This window comes from Chrysochloris asiatica, unplaced genomic scaffold (genome assembly GCF_000296735.1).
Source record: "Chrysochloris asiatica unplaced genomic scaffold, ChrAsi1.0 scaffold00019, whole genome shotgun sequence".
NCBI classification, from domain to species: domain Eukaryota; kingdom Metazoa; phylum Chordata; class Mammalia; order Afrosoricida; family Chrysochloridae; genus Chrysochloris; species Chrysochloris asiatica.
The window spans coordinates 4,201,134-4,218,364 of NW_006408537.1; the positions used below are offsets into that span (position 1 = coordinate 4,201,134).

Here is a 17,231-nt window from a genome sequence, read left to right on the forward strand (position 1 = left end):
AGTCGGTTCTGACTTACAGTGACCCTATATAGGGTTTCCAAGGAGTGGCTAGTGAGTTTGAACTGCTGACTTTACAGCTCAAACTGACTTTGCTGCCCAGCGCATTACCCTGCAGCACTACACCAGGACTCCTGGGTTATAATCGTGTTCAGAAATCCCAGAGAATGGAATGCAGTGGACACAACACCTCCTGCACGCAACCCATGCATCTCATCTCTTATGTACAAATCAACTGTACCGCCAGGTAGATAACGGTACACTACATATACAAGAAAGCTTAAAAATGTTCATGGAAAATAGTGTTAGAACACAATGGAATTTTTCCATGAACTTTTTGAAGTTCCCTTTTATAACCCATAATACATACGTCTTGACAGTCAAACTAAATGCCTGTTACTGGCTTGTGTATGTCCTATGTCACACTTTTTATGTAAAATGTTTACTATAACATGTTTAACAGATTACAGTGTATGCTTCAACTTGTAGATAGTGGCATATAGTCACATGTATCATGAGTCTCAAGAGTTACAGTATTCTCTCTCTGTTTGATTTCCTTTTGATAATAGTACTATGCAGTATACCCTGGCTCCCGAAATCAGCAGAACCAGTGCAAGTGAGAGTAGCAGCAAGAGGCAAAAAAGTGTCATTTGGAAATGAAACAAATGGTTATTAAACAAAAGGAACGTGGAAAATTAGTGGACGCTATTACTTGGTTTAGGCAAGTAGCACTAGAAAATCATGACCCTCAAAAACAAAGAAGACATTCTCCAAGCTATCAAAGCCAGGAGGCTAACGAAAAATGAGAGAGGCCTGTAACTGATATGGAGAAACTGTTGATGACGTGGGTTGAGGACCAAACACAAAAGTGAATTCCTCTCAGCTAGTTGATGGTCACTACTGAGGCATGGAGTTTGTTTGAGCTGCTTAAAGAGAAAGCAAGATCAGACTATGATATGGTGTTTGAGCAGTGTTCAAATCATAAAACATTCTACTTCACAGACTGCATCATGGATGTTAAGTGGCACATGACTGCACAGTTTTGAAAACCAATAGAGCCAAGATGTATGTGCAAGAAGGTGTGCTATTTGTTGTAGCAGTTTGAAGATAGGAATGCTGGGTAGGCCAGGCTCTGTGAGGCACTGCTTCTAATCATCTGATTTATTAAAACTGAATGAACATCTCCTTGGGCAATAACAAGTTGCTTTCTTTCTTTCTTTCTTTTTGCCAAGTTTCTTTTCAGTTTTTCAATTTCATTTACCCTTGCATAAACATGTAATATCTTATTCAATTCCTTCTACTCCTGCTTCTAACATGATTTTAATAATCAAATTAAGGGTGAAAACAAAAACAAGTAGTTCTGTTAATACGAGCAATGAAATAAACATTAGCTTAGACTCGGACCTAGAAGAGACTTTTAATATAAACCATTCTTTTAATTAATGGGAAAAATGAGGTCAAGTGAAGTGAGGGGAGTTCCCCAAATACCTGAGTCAAAACAAAGTGACAGAGAACCCAAGTCAGAATGCAGGCTGTGCCCTGTCTGATGGGCTCTGTGCCCTCCCATTCAGGTCCGAAGTGAACTTGGGTACAATCACTGCCCAAGGCCAGCTGGCTCAGAGACACCAGTAATTTAATCAGGTGAAGGAAAAGTGTAAACATGTAATCAGAAAAAAAAGCCATTCTACCTTCTGTGTAACCTAGCCAGGGGTAAGGCAAACATGTGCTGGTATTTATTTTTTTGTTTCACTAGATGGCCTTGCATGACTGTAAAAGTTTAAAGTCCAAACAATCCTTCCCTTGGATCACAAAATCATTGGAGTACATCCATCAGAGCTCATTTCCAGAAATAATAAGAAATTTGAGTGATGGTTACAACTTCAAAGCAGCAAAACGTAGGCACGCAGAAAAGAGAAGAGAGAAACCTTAGAATGAATATCACACGTTTGAAGTCAACAGAAACTTTTCTGGTGAACTGTAGACTCTGTAAAACTCTTAGTCAAGAGATAGCTCCCAACAAACTTACCACAATACCTTTACTGATCTTTAGAAAGGCATACCAGCTACCATTTTCAATCTGATTGAAATGTGATTTCTATATAGGGAACATTTATATAGTAAAGAGAAGTTCCCAAATGGAAACAGGTAAGGACATATGTCTTGTATATTTGAAACAATACCTGAAGACAGCAATTGCCCATCCCAAATCCCATGGCATCCATATAGATATGGTCAGGCTTAGAAGCCCTTGCTGCCTCCTCATCCTCAGGAAATGCTTCAATAAATGGAGATGGTGTATGCTTGTCCTTAAATACTGTATAATTTTCAAGGGAAAAAAAAAGTAAATGGTTAAGAGTCAAGGATTACACAACTCAACAAGAATCTATCCCACTCCACCTTCTTACTGTGGACTTACTTGGTACATTGATGACAACCTTTTCTCCTCTCCTGTGTCGGATATTTCTTGTTAGGGTACTAGAACAGATAACCAAATGTCATAAACTGGTCACTTAACAACCATCACGTCAAAGGAATATTTAATCAGATACAATTAACTTGACTATAACTCAATTACCTCTAACTAATTTCCTAAGACAACCCTACAGAAAAGATATACCCATCAAGATAATCCAAGGGAACTCTAAAAGAAAGCATTCCATTAATACCACTTCCTTGACTCTAGCTTGATATCATTTTCTCCTCTGCTCAAACCCTGCTGACCTACTGAGTGAAGTTCAGAAGTTCACAGTCTGTCATGGCTTCACTCCATGTTTCTAACACTTCACAAGTTAACTCCAAAGACTTCAAATTTTGGCATACTCTCTCCCAGCATTGTTGGGACCACAATGCCTTGTTCCTCCCTCCCCAAACCTTCCACAGTGACGCTTACCCTCTAGACCTCTACCTTCTTTACTGTCCAGTACACACGCTACTACTAGCCACGTTGTGACCATAAAGCACTCAACACGTGCTTATTCTAATTAAAATTTGCTCTGAGTATAAAATACACACTAGATTTTCAAAACTTCTTATTTATAACTTCAAAATATTAATCACATGTTGAAACAATAATATTTTGGCCATATTGAGCTCAATAAAATACAAGGGAAGACTTCAGAAAGTTCATGAAAAAATTGAATTAAAAGATAATGGAATTTTTCAATGAACTTTTGAAGCCCCCTGTAAGTTCTCTTGCTTTTTACCTTTTTTTTTTCCTTTTTTTTTTTTTTTTTTTTTTTTAACGTGGTTATTAGAAAATTAAAAATTCTATCTGTGGTTTGCTTTCTGCTTCCAATGGACTGTGATCCTCTGGACTCAGCTTCAATGCCACTTGTCTCATGAAGCCTGCTGGGTGGGCCCCCTTAGTCAGAAACAGCCTCTTCTCTCTGCACAAGGGGAGTTGCTGATGCTACCATCTTTTGACTCTCAGCTTAATGGATCTTTTCTTGCAGCTGTTCGCACACTACATCATTTAAACTTGGGAATTTGTCTTCCCTCAATGACTCTGCACATTGCAGGCATGCATATAAACTAAAGGAGTCAGCACTGAGAAGAGTCAAAGTCCCTAACCTATAGGTCAGGAGCCTAGGTTTAGGATGAAAGCTGAGCCTCCAAGGTACAAAGTTAAGGCCCTGAAGCAACTTAAAACCTAAGCATTAAACTAAAACCTAAGCATTAAACTACCAACCAACAAACCTAGAAGTTAATAGAAGGTACTGAGTGCGTACCATATATCAGGTGCTAGACATATTTTATCTTATTACCAAGGAGTCCTGGTGTGGCGTTGTAGGATAAGCACTTGACCATAAAGTCCTTAAAGTGAGTTTGAACCAGCAAGGTGGCTGGTTCAAACTCACTAGCCGCTCCTCGGAAACCTTACAGGTCACTGTGAGTCAGAACTGACTCAATGGTACTTACCAACAACAACAACAACATCAAGGTATATAGAATGTGACAAGTATATTAGAAACCATATTCAGGGTCTCTATGAGTCAGAACCGACTCAATACTTAACAGCAGCAACAGAATGGTGACTTAGAGAAGGGAAAAAATAAGGCAGGAATAACTTAAGAGAAATCTTGCCCATACAGACACATACAAAACCAAGACCAAAAAGAATCTGCTCATTGAAGGACAGGACGCTGTCCAAGCTACTGGGTCTTGAATGACTTGGAATGGACAAGTTAAGTCTGATGGAAGAAGCAGTAATCAGAGTCTTGGGACACTGAGGCATGGGCAAGTATCTGTCTGCTATCTTCTCTAACTAATTAGGAAAGAAGCCAGGATGCAGTAAATACTCAAAAAAGGATTCTTGGACAGGAAGGCAAGCATCTAAGTGAAGGGCATCTACATCTAAACACAACACCATACTTACCCAAAGCGTGGGTGCTTGTTAATGGCTTCATCTGGAAAGAAGAGGGATTTGGAAGCTCCTCCTTCGACGGGGTTGGGTTTATACTCAGGCAGCGTGAACCCAGGACAGCCTAATCTACAACAAATTGCAGAGCTAAGTAGGTGGGATTTGTCTTCACGATTGTGTCTCACCATTGCTGCACCTGTTAAAACACTTCATTTCTATCGCTTCCCTTCTTAGAAGATATAAAACATGAATGTCTTGTGCATACTGCACCCCTTTACAACCTTGCACCTTTGATATCTTGCTCACCAAGACATTCTTTTTTGATTTAAGCCCTTTATTGACTTTTTATAAAAGTCCTATTCACTCAGTTATCTACTGGCACTTAATACTACATCCCCTCATCTGTTCAACACTGAGGTTACTTCCCTTGGTCACAACACCTATCTGAGGTGATTGGTTTCCCTCTACACAATTTAATGAGTTCTCCTCTTTATGACCTCTAAATTCTCAGATTACCTTTGACCCCTGTATACCATCCCCAGTATCCCTAACTCCTGATAAACTTTATTAGGATCTGTAAACAATTAAAGTTTATTTCTGCAGATCAACTCATGAAACCCCTCAAGATTAAGTTCTGTCTCTTCTGGTGAAGTTTGAAACCCAACTCTTTAAAGCAACTTGGCCTAAAGAAGAACTTTAATTCCAACACAGAAAAATGAAGCACCATATTTACGCCTTAAAAGCTCAAATTCCAGATCACTTGCAAAGATGCCATCAGTCCTTCCACATTAACACTGTTAAGTGCGCTGTGAGAACACACATATACACACAAACTCAGTGAAAGCAAAGCAAGGGAGGCTCTCATCAGGATTTTAGATGGATGGCTTCAAGGACAAGATTAGCCCATACTTTATTTTCAACCCTACCTTTTATAAAATAAAGTACTTGTTGGCAGCCCACATTGCTTTGTGATAACAACTATTTTTGCTAATTTTATCTGGGAAGCAATGCCCAGATATAATAAGATTCCTGAGAATTTTTTAAAGACATTTTCTTGTGAATTGGGTGAAGGTTTACCGAGCACCAGTTTTCCATATAAATTATACACACTTCGTTCATGTCCCTAATAGCAATCCCCACAATGTAACGTCACTTATCCCACATCTCTATGTTTAGTTTCCATTCCTCCTTCTTTCCTAACCTTCCTGAATTCTGTTCTTGGGTAAATGCTGCCCTTTTGATCTCAATGGCTGTGTATTTTAAGGTGTGCACACTTCCCTAGTGTTACTGTTCTCTTCATATGTTTTCAGAGCTGAAGGGTATTGAAGGCCACAGTCTCTGAAATCCCATCAATCTCTATCTGACTCTATCCAGAACCTCCTAGTGTGATCCATTTCATCAGAGCAGTTGGCAGTGGTAGCCAGACAATAGCATCTAGTTCTCCTGGTGTCTTGATTTTCTTCACTTTTCTTCAACAGGGAAAAACCAATAGCTGCACCAAAGTCACTACTCAGCAAAGTACTATGTAGAACATTGTCTTTGTGGACTGTTTTATGCCAACTGCCTATGGTGTCCCCAGAGAACAAGGTCCTGAGCCCTCAGGCCCCATGACTCAGTCTCTCAAGGAAGTTCCTGAGAATTAGTGCAGTTAGCAATCTCAATAAAAGCTATTAAGGAGACTGCCAAACTTAAATATGGGGGAGTGCTAGCTAACAGAATCAAGTGAGGATGGGTTTGTTCCACAGAGAGAAGAGACTCCTAGAGCACTGCTTTTTTAAAGGAGTGCTCTCCAGCAGAACTTCCTGCTCTGAAGGAGATGTTTATCTGCACTGTCCAGTACTAAAACAGTGGCCTCTAGCCAAATGTGCTACTGAGTCCTTGAAATGGAGCTAGTGTGGTGAGAAACTGCATTTTCAATTTTATGTACAGCATTCCAATTAATTTAAACAAGACAGGTGCCTGCTATTGTTTTGAGACAATAGATTTAAGACAATGAGTATTTTTTACAGAGGGTAAACAATATCACACTGTTTTATACACTTATCCCAGAGTACTCCTTCCCCTCTTGAACCCATAATAAAACTTTATTATTTACTATGAGGGAGAGGGAAGCTTCCTCAACTAAATAACTAATAATGATTCTTGTTCTATATTAAGACCAAAAATACCCTCCCCATCCATTAAAATACATGGCTAAGTTTTGGGGGGTTTTTCAACTTTGATTTTTAGAGCAAAACTTACTTTCTTTTTCACTTCTCCCTTCATAATGTCTTAATAAAAAGCAGCATGGTTACGAATCGGGCTGCGAACCTTAAGGTCAGCGGTTCGAAACTACCAACCGCTCCGCGGGAGAAAGATGAGGCTTTCTACTCCTGTAAAGATTTACACCCTCGGAAACCCTGTACAGGGTCGCTATGGGTCGGAACCGACTCGACGGCACTTAACAACAACAACAACAAGCCTTTAAAGAAAGGCAACTATTTCTTATGGAGCTGTTCTCACTTAAGGTTAAAAAAACATTTGCTGTTGAGTCAGCTTCAACTTATGATGACCCCACAAGTCAGAGAGAACCGTGTTCCATAGGGTTTTTCAGAAGCAGAACATCACGACTGTCTTACAAGGTACCTTCGAGAGATACATTATTGTATTAATGATAGTTAAGTTGACCTTTGACTTATACACAGAACCTAGGCATAATGAACAGCTGAGCATCAGACCACTGTAATCTCTAGGGTTTTCACTGGCTGCTTTTCAGAACCAGGCCTTTCTTCCTAGTCTCTCTTAGTCTGCATGCTTCACTGAAACCTTTTCATTATCAAGGAAACATACACACCACTACTAACAGACGGGCGGTGGTTGTGCATGAGGGACACTGGCTGGGAACTGAATCTGGGTCTCCTGTCTGGAAGGCAAGAATTCTACCCCTCCACCATCAATGCCATCAGGAGACACAATAGGTTTCACTAAATACTTCCCTTTGTGGAGGTGGGGACAGAAAAGGGGTAGCTGGAACAAATGGAACAAGGAAATCACAGAATATGAGAGACACTTCTGGAGACACTGACAATGACTGTCTTTTCTCACAGCACACACCTATGTAAATAACAAGTACTCACATACAGCACACACAGCACAGATGGGAAACGAATGCATGAGGAAGCTGCACAGTCCACACAAATCATGTAAATAAAGATATAGTAGCTTAAATATGGTCTCAACTATTTAGGTGGTTTAATGGTGATTAGCAAAAACAGAAGTTTCATTAAGTATTCCACTCTAAGACCAATACTATACTTTGGAATGCCAATGTTAATTACAGACATTTATTAGAAGTGGGAGGAAGGCATAAAAACTGTCCCAAATAAATAAATAACCAACAGTTCAAAGTGTTCTAGGCCACTGATACAACCCTGGCGTTCTTCTGAACTCCAAAGAGGTAAGCACCCAGATCTGATAAATATCTAGTAGAGATAAACCAGATTTACAATTGGCAACACTGCATTTTTACCTAGAGTTCAGTTTTAGGTACAATACCAATGATATTTGCACAGCTCATTCTAAGCTAAGAATATAACTTCACCATACTTACCTTTTATGTAATTTCCATTTTAAATAGATTTAATAACATTATCTCTATTTCTATATCTTTTTAGCACAAATTAAATGCCCACTGCCATTGAGTCAATTTCAACTCACAGTTACCCTATATAGGGGTTCTGAGACTATAAATCTTAACAGAAGCAGACAGACTCATCTTTTCCCCATGAAGCAGCTGTTGGTTTGAACTGCTGACCTTGAGGTTAGCTGCCCAACACCTACCCCACAGCGCCATGACATCCATCTTGTCTGTAAGGTAATAGTATCAATAATATGTTGGAACTACTCATATCAGCTCTTTAATGGATGAGCCTCTGACAAAACACCATTGGGCATGGGCTCCTATGGACAGTGTGAGAGGGAGAAATCTCCTCAGTGAGGGGAGCACATGAAGATCTTCAGAGACTCAGCCACTCCTTACAGAACCAGAAATGCTTGCAGCAACCACTGCTGGTCCACCACTACGCTCTTTCCTATGAGGTTAAGTAAGAGCTCTCACCACAGTGCTCGGGGTAGCCATCACCCACCTACTGAAGCTGGTATGGAATTTTTGCCTGCAAGCCAGGGAGAGTGTTTTAGATGCTATCACATGCCACATGGAAAGTATGAACTGTTTGTAAAGTATGATGATTGCAGGGTGAAGTGCTTGGGTCACCACGGTCTCTCTTTGTAAACTATAGCTCTGAAATGTCTGCTGGGGCCTTTGATTATAGGAACTAACCTGGGAAATGATGTTATAGTGCAGAGAGCCTGGTTTTCTTCTAATACAGAAGTAGCCTCCTTCCGACGTTTTCGCATATTGTCCTCCACTGTGTTGAATTCGGACATGGTTCCTCCATATGGCTGTCCAGGTGTTCCCTCAATCATGTAACTCCCATACTCTGGTCTCCAAAGGGTAGGATGGCTACAGAAGAGAACAGTTTAGTTTCATCTGATTCTTCTGCAACTGTCTACTCAATTTTTGTAAGTGTTTAAGAAGTTGTTTAATATATTCAGAAATCATTAGGTAAAAATTAACCTTCCCAAAGGCTGATTTCCCACAGCTCTTCAACTATACAAGACTGAGAAAGTACTGGGTCAGAAATACTTGTATATAACCACCCAAGACAAGTCAATCCACTTTGCAGGAAAGGAAATGGGATTTTCAGTTCAATGTTAGGGGGTCCAAATTGAAACAGAGCTCCTCAGAATCTTGTGAATGGCCAAACCTGCGGGAAATGAGCAGGAGACCGCATGCCCCTCCTCCTCTGACTGATTAAATGAAGAAACATTTTTAAATGTGGCAGCCAAACAAAACTCACTTGCAAGCTTTATCTGGCACCAGGGTGTGTGATCCCCATAATTTGGTAATTTTAAAAAGTGCTTAAGAATAGCAAATAAGGCTTATATGGAGTTTAGTGATGTTGTTAAGTACCATCGAGTTGGTTCTGACTCAGTGCAACTCTGTATAAGGTTTCTAAGGAGCAGCTGGTGGGTTTCAAGCCCAGTGCTGATCTTACAGCATCACACTAGGACTTTGAGCTTACTGTCACTACCCCTATTTTACAAATGAGGAAACTGCAGCACAGTTTCCAAGTAATTTGCCCAAAGTTACCCAGCTATACACAGAGGAGGAATCAAGATTTGAACCCAGGCACCTTGAAACCACAGCTTGTATTCTTAACTGCTGTACTGCTCTGCCTCCTATAATTTGAGAAAAGATTCCATTTTAATAATTCTAACAGTTGCAAAAACACTGAAACAACCATCAGTACACTGGCTTACTTTGGGTTTGTCCTTTCCCCCTTTTGTTGTAGAGTTTCAAGAACGTCCTCTCCAGACAGAACCAACCGGACTTTTTTATGTTCATGATCAAAAGATACCAATATGTACTCCACCTAGTGAAAATAAAGAAGAGAGAGAGATTAACATTCTCCCAGACTCATACTTGGCAGGACCTTTAAAAGAAAGACAAGGAAATGGGACGGTTGGAAAGGATCCATGGGTAACTCAAGACAGCTACATTTGCTTACACTTAGGTACACAACTGCTTGTTTGCATAATATGAAAAGCTGTAGAAGACGGTCAGTCAATAGTGGCATTGCTTGAGGACAAAGACGCTTATTGAACTCCTTTCTCCTATTCTACTAATAACCAAAACCAAACCACAGCCGTCAAGACAATTCAGACTCACAGCAACCTTACAGGGCAGAGCAGGACTGCTTGATAGGGTTTCCTATTTTTTACATTTTTTACACAAGCAGACTGCCGCATCTTTCTCCATGGAGTGACTGGTGGGTGCCAACAGTCAGTCTCACGGTTGCCAGCTGAGCACTTTAACCCCTGTGCCACTAAGCCTCAGATTTTACTTAATATCTCATAGGAACGACAAGATGGCCATTTTGAACATTTCCTCAAAAGAGAAGTTTGCAAAGCAAAGCAAAGCTCCAAAATGAATTTACAATTTAAAATTATTCCCTCCAATGGCTTTGTACACTTATAGGAAAGTGGTTATCTACGCATTCTAGTCAAGGTAGATTATCTTACTACTGATCCCACTAAAGTTAGACCATAATCATTATCACAAAAATGGGAAGTTATCTTACATTTTAACAGTTCAGTTTTGGTTTACAAGAATAAAAGCCAATTTCCACTGAAACCACAGAATTTACAATGCTGGCCATACTAGTGAATGTATGTTTAACCAGAGTGGATGGAATTCTGGTGAAAATCAAGAGTTCAATAGCAAAGTAAGACTTTTCTGAACAGGGTACAGCTAGAAATTGCATGTTTTAAATTGCGATGATGGTATTGTTAGCTGCCTTCACGTTAACCCAACTCATGGTGGGTTTCACGTACAACAGAATAAACATGGCCCAGTTCAGCGCCATCCCCAAGATCAGTTGCGAATAAGACAATTGTGATCTACAAGGTTCTCACTGGCTGATTTCAGAAGTAGACTGGTCAGGCCTTTCTTCCTAGTCTTAATCTGGATGCTCCAACGAAACCCATTTTTACCCTTCACAGCATTACAGCAGCAGGCAGCCTCTACTGACAGGTAGATGGTGGTAGCACATGTGGTGTACTGGCTGGGGATCGAACCTCACAGACAGCAAGAGCGATACCAATGCCTCGTAAATGACGATTATGGGGTAAATATGAAGATTAAGAATTATTATCTTTGATTGAAGTAAAATTACATCATTCATATGTAGGTGGAAAAGTATGGAATTGGATTATTCCAGCAAACACTTGATAGAATCCTTTGCACAAGTTACCAAGATAGTAATGTGGAGAAGAGACAGCAAACTGCCCCTCCCACGCAGACCCCTCCCCCACCATACAAATCAAGTAACAGTATAATATTTCCGGGACATTTCCCATGGAAATCCAGATTCCTAGACGGACTCCACGGCACACAACAACAAGCCTTAAAAACTAACAACAAAACAAAACAAACTAGTTCCCAGAAGTCCAGCAGCATAAGGCCTATGTCCTAGGGGGTGGGGGAGTGCTCCCTCTCCTTGAAGGCTGTGTGTGCTCTGGCCTACAGTCCCTCTACACTCACCCCAGATCTACACAACTGCTGTCATTTACTGTTATGTACTTTGGCCTTACTTGCATGGCTAGGGAATGCATTTAGGCCAGCCACTGTTATCACAGAATATATGTCTGAGATACTGTTTTTACCCTTCAGCTAAGAAACAGAATTATAAAGGTGGAGGGGAGTGGGGGGAACAGTTACCAACCAAAGGAAATACTCTGGCAGGTTTGAACAGCAATATAAAAAATAAACTTTCAATGAAGTTTGAAGTTATCTTATGGTTGACGCCCAGTTCCCAGTCTTGCTTTTCTATGAAAATTTTTTACTTCAAGAAATGGTTAAGGCTGACTGACTTAGACGCATGAATTAGAAATGTGCAGTTGGCACATGTGCAGTCAGTATCAGCTGATCCAAAACTAGAGGTGACAGGATCTAGAACTGCTTTCGACATCAAGATCAGCTGTTGAATGGCATCTACAGATCCATTACTCTTGAACACAGCTAAAGCCTGACAAAGCAGAAAACTTGGTTCAGTCTCAAGACCAATCCATGAAGAGAAGACTGATCACAAGTAAAGGGAACAAGTTTATCTTTAAACATGCATAACAAGAAACAGTATGCCAAGAATTTTTCACATGGAGAACTAGATAGTCTTTAAACCCACCAGTTTACAGATGGGCAAGAAGCCACCTAGTGTGGTAGTGTGCTGGTGTGATGACAGGAACCCAGTCCTGCCTGTCCTGAAGGTTCAGAATACCCTGCTGCCAGGACTATAGATGAAGAGCTACAAAAGATGTCAGCCTTTGTAAGTGATGGTATGCTTTTAACAAGGTCACTGCAAACTACAAGAGGCAGGGAAAGGTTATGGAACACTGGCTGAAAATCTCTCCAATTGATTATGCCTCGATTTTATGTTATAGGAAAAGTTACAGTTCTAGATTTAAATAATGAGTCAGTCCATCTTTTAAGCCAGGACATTCTATGAAGCATTCCTACCTCTTCCAGCTAGAAGAAATTCTCCTCCTTCATTCACAAGGTCCAAGACAACTGCCTGCCAATATCTGTCATTGTCATTATCTTCCTAACCATATAACAACTTTCCTGAAAGATGAAGATAAGCTTTGCTGTGTACTCAGTTCTCATCCTGTACCACTGTCAAAATGAATAAGAACTTGGGTCACAATTATATTAGAGGGCTTCAACACATTTGTGGAAAGTGGAATTAAAAAATCATTTAAATTTTCCACAAACTTTTTGAAAGCTCCTCATATAAGCTACACTACAATGACTTTTGCTAATTTTCTAGTATTGAAATCTTCAGTTTTCAAAATCATTCTCAGCCCACAAGTTTAAAGTGTGGAGAGGGCCACAGAACAAAAAGCTCAAACTGAAGGTCATTCTAAGTATCAGCCAAGTAGATGACATTTAAAATGCTCACTGAGCCAAAGTCCCCTTAATTAAAAATAATTATCCCATGATCTCATTACACATTAAAACAACAACAACAACAACAACAAAACACCCCAGAATATTTACTGAATGTGAAAGAAAAACAAACTCTGGATAAAATCTAAATTCAGTGGAAGTCTAATAAGAATTCTCCAAGCAATTTCCAAACTCCAATCTGAGACCTTCTGAGGTCATCCTTTAGTCACCTCAACGTTTGTGAATCCTTCTGCAAAATAGCTTTCTGACCTCTGAGCTTGTTGTTATCTTATTTAATCTTTCCCCTCATCCTCAATACATTTATGTTTATTTCTAGTTCTAGTTTAACAGAGGCACCCAACAACAAACTGTATCTTTAAGAACTAAGAGCTGAAATGGGTTCTCAGTAACTTAACCAATGAATCATTTAATAAAAGCAATGTTACATGAAGACAATGCTTTCCCACCAGAAACCATGCAAACCCACAGTGATTTATTTTATTACTATATCTGAATTATTGTCTTCATCTTAAATTTCCTCATATCTAAAGGTGAAAGAAACAGACAAAATCTGAAAGAAATCAGTAAAACAAAACATAGAGGCTCTTTTGTACCACAACACCAAAGATTAAACTATACAAATTTCGTAACTTCAGATAGCTTCCAGACTTTTAAACCCATAGCCAGAGCAGCATCTATCTTCACATACTGCATACAAACACAATTCTGAAAACATATACACAAATAATCCACATGTGTAATTAACATGCCAACTTGGAAGTAGTGGTACCCTTCCTGTTTATGGACTGTTGTTAGGTGCCATTGAGTCGGTACTGACTCATAGTGACCCTATGCACAACAGAACAAAACACTGCCCTGTCCTGGGCCGACCTCACAATCATTGCCACGCTTGAGCCCACTGATGCTGCCACTTTGCCAATCCATCTTGCTGGGGGTCTTCCTCTTTTTCTCTGACTCTCCACCTTACCAAACATGATATCCTTCTCCAGTGACTGGTCCCTCCTGACAATATGTTTGAAGTATGAAAGACAAAGTTTGGCCATCCTGGCTTCCAAGGAGCACTGTGGCTGCACTTCTTCCAACACAGATCTGTTGGTTCTTTTGGCAGCCCATGGCACTTTGAATATTCTTCTCCAACACCATAACTCAAAAGCATCAATTCTTCTAAGGTCTTCCTTATTCACTGTCCAGCTTTCGCATGTGAGGATACTGAAAATACCATGGCTTGGGTCAGGCGCACCTTAATTTTCAAGCTGACATCTTTGCTCTTCAACACTTTAGAAAGATCTTGTGCTGCAGATTTGCCTAATGCAATATGTTGTTTTAGTTCTTGACTGCTGCTTCCATGAGTGTTGATATTTGATCCAAGAAGAATGAAGTCCTTGACAACTTCAATCTTTTCTCCATTGATAAGAATGCTGTTTATTGGTCCAGTGGTGAGGACTTTTGTTTCCTTTACATTGAGATGTAATCCATACCGAAGGCTGTGCTCTTTGATCTTCATCAGTAAATATTTTAAGTCCTCTTCACTTTCAGCAAGCAAGGTTGTATAATCTGCATATCGCAGGTTGTTAATGAGTCTTCTCCAATCCTGATACCACGTGTTTCTTCATATAACCCAACTGCTCGGATTATTTGCTCAGCATACAAGATGAATAAGTATGGTGAAAGAATACAACCCTGTCACACACACCTTTCTTAATTTTAAACCATTCAGTGTTCCCATGTTCTGTTGGAACAATTCCCTCTTGGTCTAGGTACAGATTCCTCATGAGCACAATTAAGTGTTCCGGAATACTCATACTTCGCAATGTTGTCCATAGTTTGTTATGATCCACACAATCGAAACCCTGAAACCAAGAATAGTCAATGGGTTCTATTCTCCAAACAAACTATCAGAAACCAAACCCACTGCAATCTGGTTGACTTCATCTCATAGTGAGCCTACAGAGTAGAACTGACAGAGTAGAACTGCCTCGTTCGAGGTTCAAGGCAGCTCTCAACCCACTCTTGGCACTTCTACTGGTCCAGGAAGTAGTCCTGACTTTTCTGCTAGAGTTGCCTTTCAGAGACCCAGCTATCACCTTACACTAACTCCTAAACAAGACCTCAGTCATTCTGAGGGTTGTTAAGGCGAATTAGAGCTGTTGATCAATTAATGCCAAAATAATTGTTCTTCTCCCACAACACCAATTTTCATCTATTCAACAAAGCCCTGGCTGGGGACCCTGTGAAGACTAAGGTAGGCAAGATTCCAGTTCTCCAGCTTATACTGTTGCTGGAGTGACAGCCAATACACAATACAACTAAATTATCTGGGTGAGTGCTCAAAAAGGACCAAACAGAGCTATATAAATACAACACGAAACCTAATACAGTCTAAGAGATCAGAAGGTTTCTTAGTGGAAGCACTGCTTAAGTTGATTTCTGGCACAGGGGCTGACCAGTCAGAGACGGATCTACTGTTCTTTTAACATAAATGCAATCTCCCCTCCCAGAGAAAGCCCAGTTCTCTGACCATCCTGGGACTTTGAACCATTCTGTTTGCAGCAGAAATATCCATTCAGCAAGTCAGAGATACAGATAAGCTATTCCTCCCTCCCGCAACCCCAAAGATCATACCAAATAGATTATAAGGTACTTACGATGGTTCTGTAGGATAAGCACTGGGCTGTGAACATGTGAACACAAGGTCAAAGGTTCAAGCCCACCAGCTGCTCTGAGGGAAGAAGATGAGGCTTTTACAACTGCAAAGGTTTATAGCCTCGGAAATCCTAAACAGGATCACTATGAAGTTAAGAACCAACTAGATGAGGTCAGAGAAAGAAGCCCTAGTAGTGAATCGGGTTAAGTGTTGGGCTGTTAACCTCAAGGTTGATGGTTCAAATCCACCAGCTGATCTGTGGGAGAAAGGTGAGGTTGTCTGCTTCTATAAAAATTTACTGTCTCAGAACCCCTACGGCGCGGTTCTCCTCTGTCTGATAGGATTCCTCATAGTCTGAAAAGAGTCAATGATAGTGGGCTGGGTTGGGTTTTTGGAAGGTAAGGGATCATAACTTCTGTCCTGAAGATTGTTTCCTCACACAGGGAAATATTAATGATCAATACTGAGCATGGACCATGTATAAGCACTTTTCAAAGTGCTTATTTAGGTTTTATAACAACAACATAGAAAGAAATGCAGAAATTACCTTTCTAATTTGTCCAGTGCCACACAGCTAGGCAGGCTACCTCTAGCACCCACTTTCTCAACCATTCATTTCCATATCTGACTCCAAATCCAAATGTGGGGAGATATCAGCCATACTGACACAGGGCATTGTTTTATTTTATTTTTAAAATTGCACACAGTTAAACATCAAAGACTTGGATGGTAAGACCTCCAAAAGGAGTGGAGTTTAATGTCCTGGGTAAAGTGGAATAAGAAAGTCTAATATGGTAGCGTAGTGGTTACGAATTGAGCTGTGAACTGCAAGGTCAGCAGTTCGAAACTACTAGCTGCTCCGCGGGAGAAATATGAGGCATTCTGCTCCCGTAAAGATTAACAGCCTCGGAAACCCTGTGCAGGGTCGCTATGAGTCAGAACTGACTCCATGGCACATAACAAAAACAACAACAATACAAATATAATTAAATTTGATTCTAAATTTGGTTTAGAATTTAGGGACTTCCATGTTAGAGGAGAAAGATGAGGCTTTCTACTCCCGTAAGGATTTACACCCTCGGAAACCCTGTACAGGGTCGTTATGGGTCGGAACCGACTCGACGGCACTTAACAACAACAACAACAACATGTTAGACAGATCTAATGATGGCAGTATCAATAGCAAAACCCATTTTGTTTTATGTGGTTATGTTTGAACACTTCATGGGGGCCATTAAGTGAAGAAGGAGACATTGAACGTGTGCTTTTTAAAATTCAAGTATATGGTGTTTTATTTTTAAATGCCAACTCTTGATATGTGACTACCTTATATGTCTCAAAAAATAAATACTTTTAGGAGTTTAAAGTTGCATCAAATTCTTATCACATCTGATATATTTTGAGTAAGTGGACTTTTCAAAATTCATTTCCTACCACCACTCTTCTGTCAGTTTGTTGTACTGTGGTGGCTTGTGAGTTGCTGTGATTCTGAAAGCTATGCCACTGGTATTTTAAATACCAGCAGGGTCACCCATGGTGGACAGGTTTCAGATGATCTTCTAGAAGAAAACAGACTAGGAAGAGGGAGTGACAAACTACTTCTGAATACAGTCACTGCAAACTTTATGAATAGCAGAGAAAGACAGTGAGATATAGTGCTGGAA

The 17,231-nt window shown here is 40.1% G+C and overlaps 1 protein-coding gene across 2 annotated transcripts in view; it reads right to left on the minus strand.

Annotated features, from left to right (window-relative positions):
- Positions 1 to 17,231, minus strand: part of GCLC (glutamate-cysteine ligase, catalytic subunit) — a 58,656-nt gene that overhangs the window by 15,979 nt on the left and 25,446 nt on the right. Inside the window, exons 2-6 of one of the 2 annotated variants that reach the window (XM_006835720.1) lie at positions 9,719 to 9,831; positions 8,676 to 8,858; positions 4,373 to 4,486; positions 2,414 to 2,472; positions 2,178 to 2,311 (exon numbers count right to left, since the gene is read on the minus strand). In XM_006835720.1, coding sequence (XP_006835783.1) covers positions 2,178 to 2,311; positions 2,414 to 2,472; positions 4,373 to 4,486; positions 8,676 to 8,858; positions 9,719 to 9,831 — 603 coding nt within the window. The remainder of the gene's footprint in view (positions 1 to 2,177; positions 2,312 to 2,413; positions 2,473 to 4,372; positions 4,487 to 8,675; positions 8,859 to 9,718; positions 9,832 to 17,231) is intronic. The other variant, XM_006835721.1, reaches the window with a different exon arrangement.